This window comes from Emydura macquarii, unplaced genomic scaffold (assembly GCF_026122565.2).
Source record: "Emydura macquarii macquarii isolate MOO-44397 ecotype Brisbane River unplaced genomic scaffold, CSIRO-AGI_Emac_v2 contig_2292, whole genome shotgun sequence".
NCBI lineage: Eukaryota > Metazoa > Chordata > Testudines > Chelidae > Emydura > Emydura macquarii.
In genome coordinates, this window is record NW_027132429.1 from 2,203,633 (window position 1) to 2,218,994 (window position 15,362).

At 56.7% G+C, this 15,362-nt stretch overlaps 1 protein-coding gene across 1 annotated transcript; it reads right to left on the reverse strand.

Annotated features, from left to right (window-relative positions):
* Positions 1–71: 71 nt before the first annotated feature.
* On the reverse strand, positions 72–11,240 carry PODNL1 (podocan like 1). The gene is given in 15 exon segments (XM_067560597.1): positions 72–1,869; positions 3,124–3,299; positions 3,903–4,051; positions 4,917–5,574; positions 6,007–6,122; positions 6,646–6,802; positions 7,161–7,270; positions 8,010–8,074; positions 8,676–8,769; positions 9,029–9,277; positions 10,693–10,737; positions 10,740–10,868; positions 10,870–11,061; positions 11,063–11,170; positions 11,172–11,240. Coding segments are annotated over 14 exon segments (2,292 nt in total). The 3' UTR covers positions 72–1,869; positions 3,124–3,148.
* Between the last annotated feature and the right edge of the window lie 4,122 nt (positions 11,241–15,362).

Below are 15,362 nucleotides of genomic sequence, written 5' to 3' on the forward strand. Positions count from 1 at the left end.
GAAGAAGGACCCCAGTAAGTAACTATAATGCCCTTTTACCTGCCCAAAGTACTGTGTTAACAGGTGGAGTGAATTATTAGCCCCATTTTACAGATACTAAAACACAGGCACAGAGAGGGGCAGTGACTGGCCTCTAGCTATAGAGCGAATTCGTGGCAGAGCTGGGGCAAGAGCCCAGGAGTCATGGCTGCCGGCTCAGCCCTCTAGGCGAGGCTGCCTCTCAGACCAGCTGCAGTCACTGAGTGCTTCATCCAAGCAGATGAACAGCGCGTTGCTGACGGGTTGTGGCATCAGGGCTCACTGCTTCCTTTCCAGGGCCTGCTCCTGCGGTAGGGCTTAGAAGAGCACAGGCCGTTGTAGAAGATTTGGTTAGAATCAGCGAAACGTGGGGCTGGAGGGAACCTCAAGCGGTCACCTAGTGCAGACCCCCATGCTGAGGCAGGACCAAGTATCCCTAGACCATCCCTGACCAGTTTGTCTACCCTGTTCTCAGAAACCTAACGACAGGGATTCCACAACCTCCCTAGGTAAGCCGGCCTGTACTTCACTAGCCTGAGAGAACGTTTTTCCTAATATCTAACCAAAATCTCCCTTGCTGCAGATTAAGATGATGCCTTCTTGTCCAGCAGTGGCCATAGAGAACAAGTGATCCCCAGTCTCTTTAGAACAGCCCTGAACATATTTGAAGACCTGCCAGATTCCCCCCCTCAGTCTTCTTGTTTCATGACTAACCATACCCAGTTTTTTACATTTTTCTTCCCAGGTCAGGTTTTCTAAACCTTTTAATCATTTCTATTGCTCTGCTCTGTCCTTCCTCTAATTTGTCCACCTCCTTCTTAAAGTCTGGTGCCCAGAATGGACACCGTACACCAGCTGAGGCCTCAGCAGGGCTGAGTAGAGCAGGATAATTACCTCCCAGGTCTGACATACCACACTCCTGTTAATACACCCCAGAATGTTAGCTGCCTTCACAACCACATCACAACATTGGCTAAGAAGGCCATACTAAGTCAGACCAATGGTCCATCTAGCCCAGTATCTTGTCTTCCTCGGTGGCCAAAGCCAGGTGCTTCAGAGGGAATGAACAGAACAGGGCAATCATCAAGTGATCCATCCAGTCAGCCATTTCCCCACCTCTGGCAAACAGCAATCCCTGCCTAGCCTGGCTAATGGCCATTGATGGACCTGCCCTCCAGAACTTAGCTAGTTCTTTTTTGAACCCCGTTATAGTCTTGGCCTTTACAACATCCTCTGCCGAGGAGTTCCACAGGTTAACTGTGTGTTGTGTGAAGAAACACTTCCTTTTGTTTGTTTTAAATCTGCTGCCTGTTAATTTCATTGGGCGACCCCTCATTTTTGTGTTAGGAGAAGGTGTAAATAACACTTCCTTATTTCTCCACACCAGTCATGATTTTATAGACCTCTTAGTCGTCTCTCTTCCATAGTCTCTTTCATATTCAATTTGTGAACCACGGGAGCCCCCCATCCTTTTCTGCTGTACTCCCACCTACCCACTTACTCCCCATTTTGTATTTGTCCATTTGATTTTTTCCTTCCTAAGTGTAGGATTTGTACTTTACTGAAGTTCATCTTGTAGAATTCAGACCAACTTTCCAATTAGTCAAGGTTGATTTGAATTTTAATCCTGTCCTCCAATGGTGTCATCCACCCCAGGTATGAGCACAGGCTCCACTCCATTCACCAAGTCAAGACTGAAAACGTTGCCTAGAACCAGCCCCAGGACAGAGCCTGTAGGACCCACTAGCTGTGTCTCTCCAGTTCGACCGTGAACCATGGCCAGCTACGTTGCAGTGTGGTTGTGCAGCCCCGTATAGTCATTTCCTCTAACCCCCACTGGGTAACTGGGGACTGCAAAAGGAAAGAGGCTCTGGTTATTCCATTCAGCCTGGGGTCCTCTGCTACCAGATGCAAAACATGCCCCCCCGGCTGCTCGGAAGGGAGAGGCGAGGCGGAGACGCACGCCAGCTCTGCTGGTGCTATGGCCTGGTTCCAGGCCCATTCCCCTAGCGCAGCAGCTGAAACAGCTGCCTTTGGCTTCATTGCTAATCTAAGGTGAGGGTAAATTTCAGCTGGGCCGGAGCTCAGGCCCCATCTGAGGAAAGGGCAGGTTCTGGTAATGCAAGCCCCCATCTGGCCAGCTCAGGCACAGCAGTGAGCAGCTCTCCTCCTCCGACCCCGTCCCCTGTGAGGTTGGGTAACAGGCTTGGTAAAGTTGAGCTAGCGCCTGCAGGGCCCTGCTGATCTGCGGCAGGCCGGGGCAGCGCCTGCAGGGGTGCTGCTGCGCGCCGTGCAGCCGAGCGAGCGAGCAGAGGCAGTGTAATCCCTCTGGAACGCTGCCTCGGGGCAGGCAGGGAAGTTAGGATATTGAAACCATGTTATCGCCGCCATGTGGGACGTGGCATGGCCGGGCCTGGGAAGGAGGGAGGGCGGCTGCAGGAAGTGATGGCAGGAGAGGTGGATTTAATTAGAGGATGTTGCCAGAACTCCTCTCAGCCCAAGAGATCCCAAAACCGCTGCCAAGTTCAGAGCCGGTTGAAGGGAGTCGCACCTGCCTACAGCAGCTCAGAATTTAGCCCTATACAGATATGCACACACAGGAAATTGCTTCACTGGCACTGATATGCAGCCACCTCTGGGGTGGAACATGGCAGCTGACTAATTGCGCAGCAGCTCCATGTGATGGTTTAGCCCACAGGCTGGAGAAGGGTGGCCGATCTGGCAGAGAGAGTGAGGGGGTTTTCAGGGGCAGGTGGAATTCGCCAGGATGCCAAAGGGGCAGGACCTCACTTGTATGCTTGGCTGAAAGACCAGGAGCATGGCCCCAGCTGTGCACCCTCCTGCTCCCGGCAACACCACCTCAGAGACTAGAGCGCCTCCTGCTGAGACACCCACCCTGCTCCGCACCAGACCTGGACTTTCCCTGTACTGACCCTCCCCAACCCCGCTCAGCTGTGGCTCCGCCAGGACCCTCAGCGCCCATGGCAATGACAGAACATAGGACCTGAACAGCGCAGCTGGAGAAGGAGAAAGTTGCCTCAGTTCCTCATTTCCTTCCTGCTATTCACGTTTCCCTGACAAACCAGGCTCAGGGCAGATACTGACCAGCTCAGGCCGAGGCGTTGGCTTGTTAGGGGCCCGTGGGAGATCTGAGCCAGCGCTGGCCTCTTGGCATCTTGATGTTGATGGGTTCTGGGTTCCCCGTAGTGTCCACAACCTCTAGCTGCTCCAGGGCTGTGAAAGCCTTGTCAGACACGCTGGCTGCCAGCAGGCGGTTGGATCTGGAAAGAGCAGGGAGGATCCGTGAAAAGCTTTGTTCTCTCCTGGGAAGAGGCTTCCTGAGACAGCATTTGTGAGCTGAACGCTCAGGCACCTGGGATCCGGCTCTCAGCACTGGGCCCTTCCACGTGAGACGCCTCAGGTTCCAGAGCCAGGACGGGACAGTCCCATTCTCCCTGGCCCCAGCCTGGCCCTCCCCACCTCACAAGTTGCTGAGGCGCTGGAGGGGGTGCAGAGAAGAGCGACTGTGCTGCAGCCAGCCTGGAGCCAGCGCACTATCAATGGCAGTGTGGATGTCGCGACTCCGGCAGGGCTCGGCTGGCCACGTGAATCCTCGCCTGTCCTCGGCGGCCCAACCCCATGGGTTTGAGCTCTGGGGCTAGTCGGAGCCGCCGCCCGTGCTGCCACGTCTGCCCTGCCCTGGGAGGCGTCCTGACTCCCACCCCCAGGCTCTAACCACTTCACCCCACAGCCTTCCCAGAAGCAGGGAGAGAAACCCAGGGGTCCTGACTCCCAGCCCCCCATCAGTGGGATGGCGGGGCAGGAGCCCGACTGCACTCCCAGCACAGCACAGGCTGTGCTAACATCCCTCTGCCTGCTCTTACCTGAGGACAATGGCTCGGATGTCAGGGATGGAGTGGAAGGCTCCGGCCTCGATGACGGCAATGCGGTTGTGCTGGAGATACAGGTACTCGAGGGACTCTGGCAAGTCAGGGGGGATGTAGGACAACTCGTTGTTGCTGAGATCCAGGAGCTGGGGGAGCAGGAGAGGCAGGGTTACGCAGGCCCACAGCAGAGTCCCTGACAGCTTCTTCAATTCACTCTACGCCATTGATCGCTGGTAACAGCCTCCCAGGCCCAAACTGTTCTAGGTTTATCGCAGGGCAGGCTGGGCGGGGACGCGATCAGAGTCTTCAAGTCCTTACGCTAGGAGAGGGAAGCAAATTCAAACCACTTCTCCATTCAGCAGGTTGTTAGCCTGCGGAACTCCCTGTCACAAGATGTCAAGGAGGCCGTGAACTCAGTCAGACTCAAAGAGGGGGCTGGATGTTTATATGGATGACAAGGAGATCTGGAGTCAGAATGGTTCTGGAAGGGAGACTAAACCCCATGGTTTAAACCAATCTGTGACATTAGGGGCTAGGAGGAGACCTTCCTGGGGGGTGAATATCCCACATCTGCCTGCCACGGGGGTGCTGCACCTTCATCTGAGGCATCTAACGCTGGCCCCGCTCAGAGACAGGAGAGCCGGCTGCATGGCCACCGGGCCTGAGCCAGTCTGACATCGCCACGCTGCCAGAGGGCTCTGTAATCTAGCAGATGAAGGTACAAACTCTTTGAGCAGGGGCTGCACTAGATCCCGCCTGAGGAACCTTCCAAGCCTCCTCTTTGAGGAGTCTATGAAACTCAGGAGTTCTGGTGCCCAGGTTCTAATCACTGAACCACATCCCCTCCCAGAGCCAGGACAGCCCCCCTCCTGCCCTAATCACTCAACCCCACTCCCCTCCCAGAGCCAGGACAGGACCCAGGAGTCCTAGCTCCCAGCCCCCCTGCACTAACCACTCAACCGCAGTGCCCTCTCCGATTACACCCTTAGGGCAATCGTCCCCCTCCCTCACCTTGAGGCCCTGCAGCTCCTGCCATGTGCCCGGGGTGATGGAGCCGATGCGCAGCCTGTTCTGAGCCAGGTGCAGCTCCTTGAGGCCGGTCAGGTTGGCCAGCAGCTCAGGCGAGAGCGAGTTGATCTGGTTCTTCTGGAGCTGGAGCACCTGCAGGCTGGGCGGGAGGCCAGCGGGGAGCAGGGTGAGCTGGTTGCCGGCCAGGTCCAGGCTCTCGAGCCGGCGCAGCTTGCGGAAGGCCAGCCGGTGGATCCTGGCGCTGTAGAGGCGGTTGTAGCTCAGGTTGAGCTCGGTGAGCAGGTAGGTGCTGGCGAAGTCGTGCAGGCCGACGTGGCTGATCTGGTTGTGCAGAAGCATGAGGGAGCGCACGCGGCGGGGCAGCCCCGGGGGCACCCGCTCCAGCCGGTTGTTGTAGAGGTGCAGGGTGTGCAGGTTGCGCAGCTTGAGGAAGGCGTCGGGGTGGACGCCGGCGGCTGTCAGGCGGTTGCTCTGCAGGAGCAGGTACTGCAGGCTGCGCACGCGGCTCAGGCTGTCCTGTGGCAGCGAGCTGATGCGGTTCTTGCCCAGGTGCAGGATGAGGATGCCCGGGGGGAAGTTGGCCGGGATCTCAGTCAGGTTGTTGTTAGACAAATCCAGGTACTCCAGGCCCCTCAGCTTGCTGCGAAGGGGAAAGAGGTTCTGGCTTGGGGCGAGGAGCTTGTGCCGCAGCCTCCTGCGTATTGGACCCAGGCGTCCTGACACTCTGCTCCCCCTTGTCTAAGGACTAGACCCAACTCCCCTCCCAGAGCTGGGAACAGAGCCCAGGAGTCCTGGCTCCCAGCCTTCCCCCTGCTCTAACCACAAGGACTTACCCCTGGAAGCCGAGAGTCTGGGCTCCCAGTCCCCCACTATGACGCCTAACCCACATCCCCTTCCAAAGCCAAGAACCCAGGAGTCCTGGCTCCCAGTCCCACCAGCTATAACCACTAGACCCCACTCCCTTCCCACAGCTGGGGTGGAACCCAGGAGTCCTGGCTTCTCCCCTCTCACCACTAGGCCGCGCTGCAGCTCTCTCCCAGGCCCCCCACCCCTCCCCGGCGGCACTGGTTACCTGAAGGTGGAGGGCTCAATGCCTTCGTTGGACAGGTTGTTGTTCTGCAGGTAGAGCTCACGCAGCTTCCAGTGGCTGCTCAGGGCCCCCCTGGGGATCCGGGAGATGAGGTTGTTCTGCGGGGACAGGAGGTCGCAGCCACTAGAGACGGGGCCTTTCCTGCCTGTGGGAAAACCTCCGACCCCTCCTCGAACACAGTCAGCAGGCCTGGGGGGAGACTGCCCTATATATGGTACCAGGATAACCACTAGGCCACCCAGCCCATCTACCATCTGAATGGCAGAGCTGGGGAAGGGAGAGGGGATGGACATGCCCAAGGTCACAGAGCAAGTCAAAGGCCAAGCTCAGAATAGAACCCAGGAGTCCTGGCTCCCAGCCCCCCTGCTCTAACCACTAGACCCCACTCCCCTCCCAGAGCTGGGGCTAGAACCCAGGAGTCCTGGCTCCCAGCCCCCCTGCTCTAACCACTAGACCCCACTTCCTCTCTCCACATGAAAGGCGAATGGGCTTCGGGGAATCCCTGCCACATGGGATGTGTCATGCCACAGGGACCCAGGCTACCTGCCTGTTTAGGCAGCATCTGCACAGCCTCCCCCTGCCCCCCCCCAGTCATTAGCCTTGCCCCTGCCCCTGCCCCACCTGTAAGTGGAGCCGGACGAGCGCAGGGGGCAGGTTCTGGGGCAGGTAGCTGAGCTGGTTGCTGGAGAGGATCATGGTGCTGACGGCGTCAGAGCCATTGAAGGCGTTGTAGGGGAGTCCGGTGTTGGTCAGCTGGTTGTTGTGAAGATACACAGACCTGTGTGGAGGGTTGAGAAGCGAAACAGAGCTGGGCCCAGAGCCTCTGGGGTAGGGGATTGCCCCTGTACTGCCCCCAAGGACACAGCGCCCCCTACAGAGCCCCCCATCCCACTCCCTGCAGCTCTGCGCCCCGTGGCGCCAGGCTGGGACATTGATGTCAGTGGAGAGGGGAGAGCCCCCTACTGAGCTCCCCACCCAGCTTCACGACCAGGCCCCCACCGCTCAGGCCCAGAGCTTGGCTTCGCCACTCAAACCCACTGAGACCAGAGCAAACAACCCGCAGCTGCAGGCCCCGTCCGTCGGAGCGCTGCCCTCTCCCGCGCGCCCGAGGCAGGGGGCCCGGCTGGCGGCTCTACCTGAGATTGGCTTTCTGCCCAAAGGTGAGCGGGTAGACTTCGGTGAGCATGTTCGCAGCCAGGTCCACTATCCGCACCGTGCTGGAGAGGATCTGCGGCGCCACCGTGAGCTGGGGAAGAAACCAAAGGGGAAGGAACCCATTCAAGCAGGAGAGCAGAGTGGCCCTGGCTCCACCCAGCACCACCAGAGAGCCTGGCCATGCTTTACACAGGGATGGCTCAAAGGTTACTGACATGCAGCCACCTCTGGGGCAGGACGCAGCAGCTGTTCATTCTGTTTAACTGAGGCCAGTGCCACCACACAAAAGGTGAGGACCGGAAGGGGAGGGGAATCCTGTCTCCAACGAGCGCGGCGGCGGGATGAAATCGCCCCAGTCAGAATCTCCCAGGACACCGGGATTGACGCAGACACTTGGGGGAAAAGCCACAGCGTCTCTAGCGACCACAGGGGACCCGTCCCGCTCTGAAAGGCAGCACTGACTCAGAGGGGAGCTCCCCGACCCGCGCCCTCGTGCTGCACAGACTGAAGGGAGCGCGCCCCACACTGAGCCTGCCAGTCCGTTCCCGGCAGCGCAGCACCCCTAATGCCCCATGACTGAGTCTCACACACCGCCCCCTGCAGCACACTGGACTTTCCCCGGGGGTCCCATCCCCCTGATGGCCACGCTCAGCATGGCTGAGCTTGCAAAACCGCTCTCTCCCCCTCACACACACGCAGAGCCCCCTCCAGCTAGCGGGGTGCAAACTCCTGGTGCTGACCCTGCTCATTAAAGCCTGAGAAAATGCAGCCAGGACTGAGCACCGGGCCCCGCCCTGCTGTCCCTGGCCAGAAGACAGAAGCACACACACCTTGTTGTTGGCCAGGTAGATGTACTGCAGTGACTCCAGGGACTCAAAGGCTTCATCCGGGAGGCCTAGAAAGCAGCAGCGAGAAGAGCAGAGACTGCCTAGTCCAGAAGAGAGGCCGGGACCATCCAGCTAGCTAACTCAGACCCTGCCTCCCGCCCGGCAGGGCCCAGTGGATGCTTCCACTCACCCACGGAGCTACCCAGAATGCTTTGCATCCAGTGTCCCACAATGCTCTTCTATAATGGTCCCAAATAGCTTCCCTCTCTGCTGAAATGCAGCTCCTTCTGGGGTGGAGCGTGCAGCTGTTCGAACAACACTACATAGGGATCGCTCGCCCAGCGCTGAAACGCAGCCGCTTCTGGGATAAGAAAGGGCAGCTGTTGAACAGCATGCAGCAAAGGCTGCACAGGAATTTAGGAGAGGAAGTGGAGAAAATTCCCATATCCAGCTGCAACTGCAGGACAGAGGGGAATCTGGCCTAGCAATCCATCCTCTGGGATTCAAGGCGGGAAGGAGAAGGTGATGGCATCTGATACTGAACCATGGGGATTTCTGTTCCACAGGAGGCTGGGAAGGGCTCTCCTGTGACACGCACACACATGCCCAGGTCATGTTGGCAGCACCTCTGCCCACTGCACCGCTCCCTGCCCGCGCTGGCTCCCTCACCCTCAGAGATGATGTGGTTGTTGTGCAGGTTGAGAGTTTTCAGGCTGCTCAGCCGGGCTAGCTCATCGTAGGGCAGCTCCCGGAGCCGGTTATTCTGCAGAAGGAGACCCCGCTCACCGTCAGTCCCCAGGGGGAGCGGGAGGCGTTTGCCCAGGGGCGGGGGGCAGCCGTGAGAGAGAGAGAAGGGAGGTGGAGAATCAGGGAGGGGTTCTACTGCCTCCCAGGAGAGACACCCCAGCCCCCTGGGTGCTGTGTCCAACGGCCCCTGGATGCCCTGAGGTGCTCCAGGAGCCGTCATCAGGACCTGGGATCCGGGCCTGGGGCTCTGCTGGGGGCAGGGAGGGGGACGTTACCTGCAGAGAAAGATGCTGGACGGCTTTGGAGATGTTGCTGGGGAACACATGGAGGTCGAGGCCACCACACTCCACCGTCTCCTCTGACGGGCAGGTGCAGTTGGCCGGGCAGCCCAGAGTGTTCTTCTGGGGCAGGGCCCCTCCTCCAAGCCTGGGGAATGGGGGGGCATCCTCATCATCCTGACTCCCGACCAGGCAGAAGAAGGGGATCTTCACAAAGAGGAGCAGGAGGCAGCTGCAGCTCAGCCGCTGGGGAGAGGGGGAGAGAGTCTGGTGAGTTCTGGCGCTCACTGAACCCTCTGTGTGCCGCAGCCGGGATCCCCAGTGCTCCTACCAGCCCAGGCCTAGTGCTGCCCGGCCCCTCAATGCAGGCTCTGTCTCCAACGCTCTGGCCATTGCTGCGGGGGGATGAAGGGCCCCACTGAGCCGGGCCCGCTGGGGATTGAGGCAGGTCGGTTTACAGGGCACTTGGCAGCTCTGAAATGCCTTAACTGTTGTTTTAGCCGGCCTGGCAGCCGATCAGCTCCCCCCGGCAGCACAGGCCGCCCTTTCACCTCCTCGGCGCGGCAGCCGGCTTGCGTGAGCGTGTGTGCGCATCGGTGAATTAACACATCAGCGCCCGGCACAATGGGGCCTTGGTCCCGGTCGGGGTCTGTGCAGCGCCTGACAGACTGATCTCCGTCAGTGTCGCTATAATACAAAGTAACACCCGCCCGCTGCCTGTTTCGTTACATGGCCATATGCTTTCTGAGAAGAGACGCATATGTTTGTGGAATGAGACGGCTCCCAGCGAGATCTGTGCGGTATCCCTGGGCCGTTTAACGCTAGATGGGACAAAGCCCTAACCGCTCCCCCCACCCCCTCGGCCCCACACAGAGCAGGTGCAGCCTCGACACACTTGTGTCCCCACCACACCAGGATCTGTTCAGTCTTCAGCTTCTCCTCTGAAGCCGCCAAGATGGACCCAACAGTGGTGTGGTTTGAAATTAGCCGGGACCGGGGGAGTCCCCTTTGGGAGCTGAGCGTGAAATGAGCAGGGGGGAATCCCAGCCCAGTTCCCAGGTGGGAGACAGGTCAAAACCTGACGAGCAATAAATGGCCTCTTGTAGGCAGCTCCAGCAAACTGGCCATACAGAAAAGGCTCTGCTCTGACTACGAGGGGGGGGGGGGTCCCTGCAGGGCAGGGCCAAGGCACATGGACGGCAGGCTCTGGGGAAGCTGGTAATCAGTATGCCTTAGCCTTAATGCCAGCCCCCGCTGTACCCATTAGGCCCCACTCCCCTCCAAGAGCTGGGAATAGGTCCAGGGGTCGAAAGCTGGATCTCCCCTGGGCCTTGCTTGGGAAATCTCCCTGGGGCGCACACATAGCACAGTGAGAGTGCTGGCAGTTGAACCACTGCGTCATCGAACCCTGCTCAGAGTAGGTGAACGCCGGTGCCCCCACGCTCGGGGGTAGTGCCAGCAGGAAACTGCCCCCCTTTTATCCCGTGCTGACCCATCTATGCCAACCAACAGCAACCTCAGCCCTCCTCCGGCCCAGGGTGGTGTGACCTGTGTGTCACCCGCCCATCCCCAGCCCACGCAGGTGTCACCGTAGCCTCTTTGCCAACAAGACCGAACGCCGCAGGGTCCCCGAAGACGCCAGAGCTGAAGCTCTCCCTCACCATAGCCAGGTCCCGGCTGCAAGTCTCCCGGGCTCCGCTCTGCAGAGTCTTCCCAGGATCTCTAATTGAAGCCAGACCAGCACGGGGCTCCAGATTCCCTCAGCTCTGTCTTCGCCTCTGAAATAAAGATCGGCCTCACATGGTCCCCACAGCGACAATCGCCTTCCACACACCCCCCACGCTTGCCTGCCGGAGCACTGGAAAAGGAAACAGAGAAAGCAACCTGCCAGGAGCTATCACCCTGCCTGGGCATGAGCTGCAGCCGGGACGCTGAGTCTTCGCTTGCTGTTGTCTTCGAGTCTGATCAAAGCCAAGGGAGGGAGGTGGGGTGGGGGGAGATTCGGGCTCTGGGCAAGTAGGGGGGCTTTTGTGTCTGCTGCGTTTGGGGTTGCATAAGAGGGCTGGAGCTGGCAGAGGTCCTGAAGGAATGTTTGGAAGGGGTCACGTTTACTGAGTCTGGTATTCCAACCATGTACAGAGGCAGATAGGACTCTGGGGAAACTTGACTGTTGCTGTTTGTTTTTCCCGAGTGCGGTCAGGGCTGCCATCTTCTGCCCCCGCCCCCATCCCACGCTCAATTGCAAAGCTGCCATCCACACAGGCTGGCTTGGTGTTAGCACTGCTGCATAACCCAGGGGGAAACCGAGGTGCAAGGAGCTGGAGTGACTTGTCCAAGGTCACCCAAGCATTGGACAGGAGCCAAGAGTTCTTGCTCAAAATTCCCTCACTAGACCCTGCACCCCTCTCCAAGCTGGGAATAGAATCCAGGAGTCCTGATTCCTAGCCCCCCCCTGCTCTAACCACTAGACACTACTCCCCTCTCCGAGGTGGGGACAGAACCCACAACTCCTGACTCTCAGTCTCCCTTCTGTAACACTGAACAACACTTCTCGCCCACAGCTGAGACTAGCCCCCACCCCAGGAAACATAAGCCCCCAGATCACACCCAATAGACCACAGGTCTCTGATCTCTGCTTCCACTAAGGACCCCAGATTTCTCCCACTAACCGATGGGAGGTGGGAATTCCCAGATCCCCCACCACTAAACACTCTGGGATTCAGCTTCCCAGCTGCCCACTCCTTGTCAAGATCACGAACGCCTTGAGTTATCCAAGAGCAGAGCCCGGGGGCCAGCAACGGGACATTGCCCAATTCCCATATGGGGTAACATTTCTGGCTCCCAATGGGCTGTGGAGAATGTAATTTGGCCGGCCTCAAAGACCTCCCTGGGAATCACAGTGTTTGTGCTTCGCCTTCGGAGTCAGTGGTAACGGCCAATCCCTGTAACTGGAACTATAAATACTTGTCACCCAGCCAGCCTACTGGGTGCAAATTAAAGAGACCACGGGGGCTTTCTCCACGCCCGGCTCCATGGGCTCTGCAGGGAGCAGGGACGGACTCCCTGGATTGGCTCCGAAACCATCCCCCACACCAGGACCGCCGCCCTATTTAATGAGCCTGGTTAGATTCAAGGCAGCTGTTTCTCCATCCTAGAGAAGGATGAATCCCTCTCTGGTTCCTATTCTCAGTGCTCCTGCAGCTGGCCCCACTGCTCCAAAGCCTTCTCCAGGGCAGGAAGGACAGCTCCTCCCACCCAGCCCTACGTGCTGCCCTAGGCAAAGACAGGGACGGGCACAGATGCCCCCAGAGTTCCTTGCGCCTCCTGCAGAGGTAGCAGTTTGGAAGTACTGAGGCATCTGCCGCAAAGGATTCTGGGGCATTGAGGCACCACGGCAGCAAAAGTCTTACATGGCATCTACACCATCGTGTTTGTGTGGTGGTTCTCATTACAGTACTTCTTAGCACAGGAAATGCCTGTTGGATACACTACCCAGAGCCCCTCGTGTCAGGGTAACCCACATAGCTCACACAACACATGGGAAGTATTGCCAACCCCAACCGTTCCAACGCCAGGAGTCGGGGGCCCCCTCAAAAAATCAGGAGATTTAAAAAAAAATAAAAGTCGAGTTCTTTTTGTTTGCCTTTTTGAGCTGTACGGGGGTCACGTTTCCAGGCTTTTCTCTGCTCCGCAAGGGCTGGAACACGACTTTTAAAAAAGAAAAGCCGAGAGTCTCACATAATAACATGACTCCAGGAGCTGGACCTTTAAGAAAACCACCAAATATCACAAGACTGGGCAGGCTGCATATAGCTGAGTGCCTTTGCCCTGGGCTAGTTCTCATAAGCCATCCTTGGCCCAGCGACAGAGTTCCTGATAATGTGGCAGCACGGTCAAGTGGCTAGGTCCCTGGATGGGGACTGAAGATGCTGGGGCCTATTCTTGGCTCTGTCCTGTTGGGGGCACTGCACCTCTCTGTACCTCTGTTTCCCCATCTGTGAAGTGGGGATGATGTTACTCACCTCTGCTGCTTCGAGATGGGCAGATGAAATGTGCTACCCGAGAGCAAAGTATCAGACTCCTCCCATTTAGACCCAATCCCTCACATATTTCAGCCTCTATTCTTTCATTCCCTGCAAACTGAAATCCAGGGAGGCTGCATGAACATGCTCCAGCCACTTCCAAAACCAAAGGAGGAGTGTTTTAAGAAACCCCAAGCTCTCCTTTCTATGCCACACACTTCCTATAATTACAGACACTCCAGACTAAGCTAGGTCGCTTGAAAGCACAGAGGCTGCAAAAGTCCCCACCCCTGTGAGAACAATGGGGGTTGCTGGCAACTGAGCCCTTTTCAAAATCTGCCCTTAAAGCAAAACTGAGGCGCACACAAACTCCTGGCAAGGCCAGAGCCATCTTTGGCTCCTAACTGGCAACACCCCATTTCTTGAAATCTAATTTACTTTCATGCCATTTGCATGCTTTGCAATTTGCTCCTCAAGAAGCTGATCAGTGAAACTCATGTGCAGGTTGATTTTCTGCAGAGGACAGGAACACTGGATGTGCTCTATCCAGTCTGACCATCCAGCGAGGCATCTATCCAACTTCAGAGCCCTGCCCCATGTCATTTAGTGCACCTGCTTCCCTACGGCATTGGACCAGACCCACCCAGTCTAATATCTCAGCTCCTGCTGCAAGGTTTTGTTACGAGGCTCAGTGACTTTACTGGCAAAAGTTCTGCCACTGACATAACTGTGTTTTGGCAGAGCACACTCCCGCGGGGCTGCTTCTGCTGGCACCTCGAAGACACACAGCATCCGGGTGTAGAGGCAAAAAAGTGTTGCATTGTGGGTAGGCATCCCAGCATCCTTTGCCTGCCATTTGCAAGCATGCTGCCTTGTGGGACATTTTTAGGATGTACGGTAGGGTGCCTGTCCTCCTCTTAGGGAATTGTGGGAATTTGGGATCAAAGGCCCACAATGCTCTCTGTTCCATCCCATAATCTAACGCTCTTGCACGTCATTTTTGAACATGCTGTTGCTAACCCAGATGGACTTTTGAAAATGGGACTTAGGCACTATAAAATGTTACCCCTAAACCTAAGGGCCATTTAGTCCCATATCCCTGACACCTGCCGCTCTGGACCAGACCAATATTGCTGGCCCATTAGCCTCCTTTCACCAGTGGAACCTTACAGAAGTCACTCTGTTGCATACAATGAAAGGAGAGACCTCAGATTCCTGCTTCTTTGTAGGAATATGGGTTTGTTTTTTGAAAAAACCCTTCCTGAGCCCTGCAGCAAATCAGATGATGTCTTTTGTAGGATGACAGTGGATTAACACATCTTGCCTTACATCACTAGCCATGTTATAATGGTAGCTTGATTCCCAAGCCCCTGTTTTAAAATAATTCCTGGTATTTGACTGGCTGACCTCTGGAAGCTAGTTTTAAAGGCCTATTTATAGGCCCAGGCTTTAGCCTGGCTTAATGCCGGGCTGGAACTGTAAACATATTTCTCTGGCTTTTCTTTTCCAATCCCCACATTCTGACCATTTGCCAGTGTATTAAGAGTCCTGCCAGCTTCTGAGACACACAGGGAATGGAGCCATGACTGCCTCTGTCCTGCAGACAGCCTGTGATCAGGCCCCAGCTGTTTCAACATGAAAGGCTTCTGAGCTAGCCCAGGAAAGGGGGTATTTCCCCCCACTCACTGATCCTCTCTGTCCTGGCATGTGAATTTCAACACCAAGGTTGAACTGAAATCTGGCACAGGCAAGTGAAATGCCTTCTTACCGAGTGGGAGGAATTTGGTCCTAAGGAGTTATAGCACTAAAGATGTCTCACAGTAAAAAGACAGAACTTGGAGTCCGGACTCCTGGGTTCTATTCCTGGCTCTGGGAGAAGAGTGTGCTGCAGTGGTTAGATCCGGGGTGTGAGAGCCAAGACATCTGGGTAGAAGGCAAGATTGTGAGTCGACTCCCGGGTTCTATATCTGGTTACGGGGAAAGCCAAAGGTGAGAGCACAGAGATTTTGTCTCTATCTCAGGCTCTGGAAGGCAGCGTGGCCTAGCGATTAGTCCGAATATGTGGGCTACATCCCTGGTTCTGTGACCTTAGACAATTTGCTTTCCTTCTCGGTATCTCAGTTTCCCCTCCATAAGATAAAAGGGGATAATAATACTGACCTACCTCCCAGGAGTGTTGTTATCAATCCACTAATGTTGGTAAAGTGCTTGAAGCCATTGAATGGAAGATGCAGGAGTCAGTCAAAGCATTATTAAAACCTCAACATGGATTAGGAGAGGAATGCTTCCAGCTGATTTTCTGACTGATT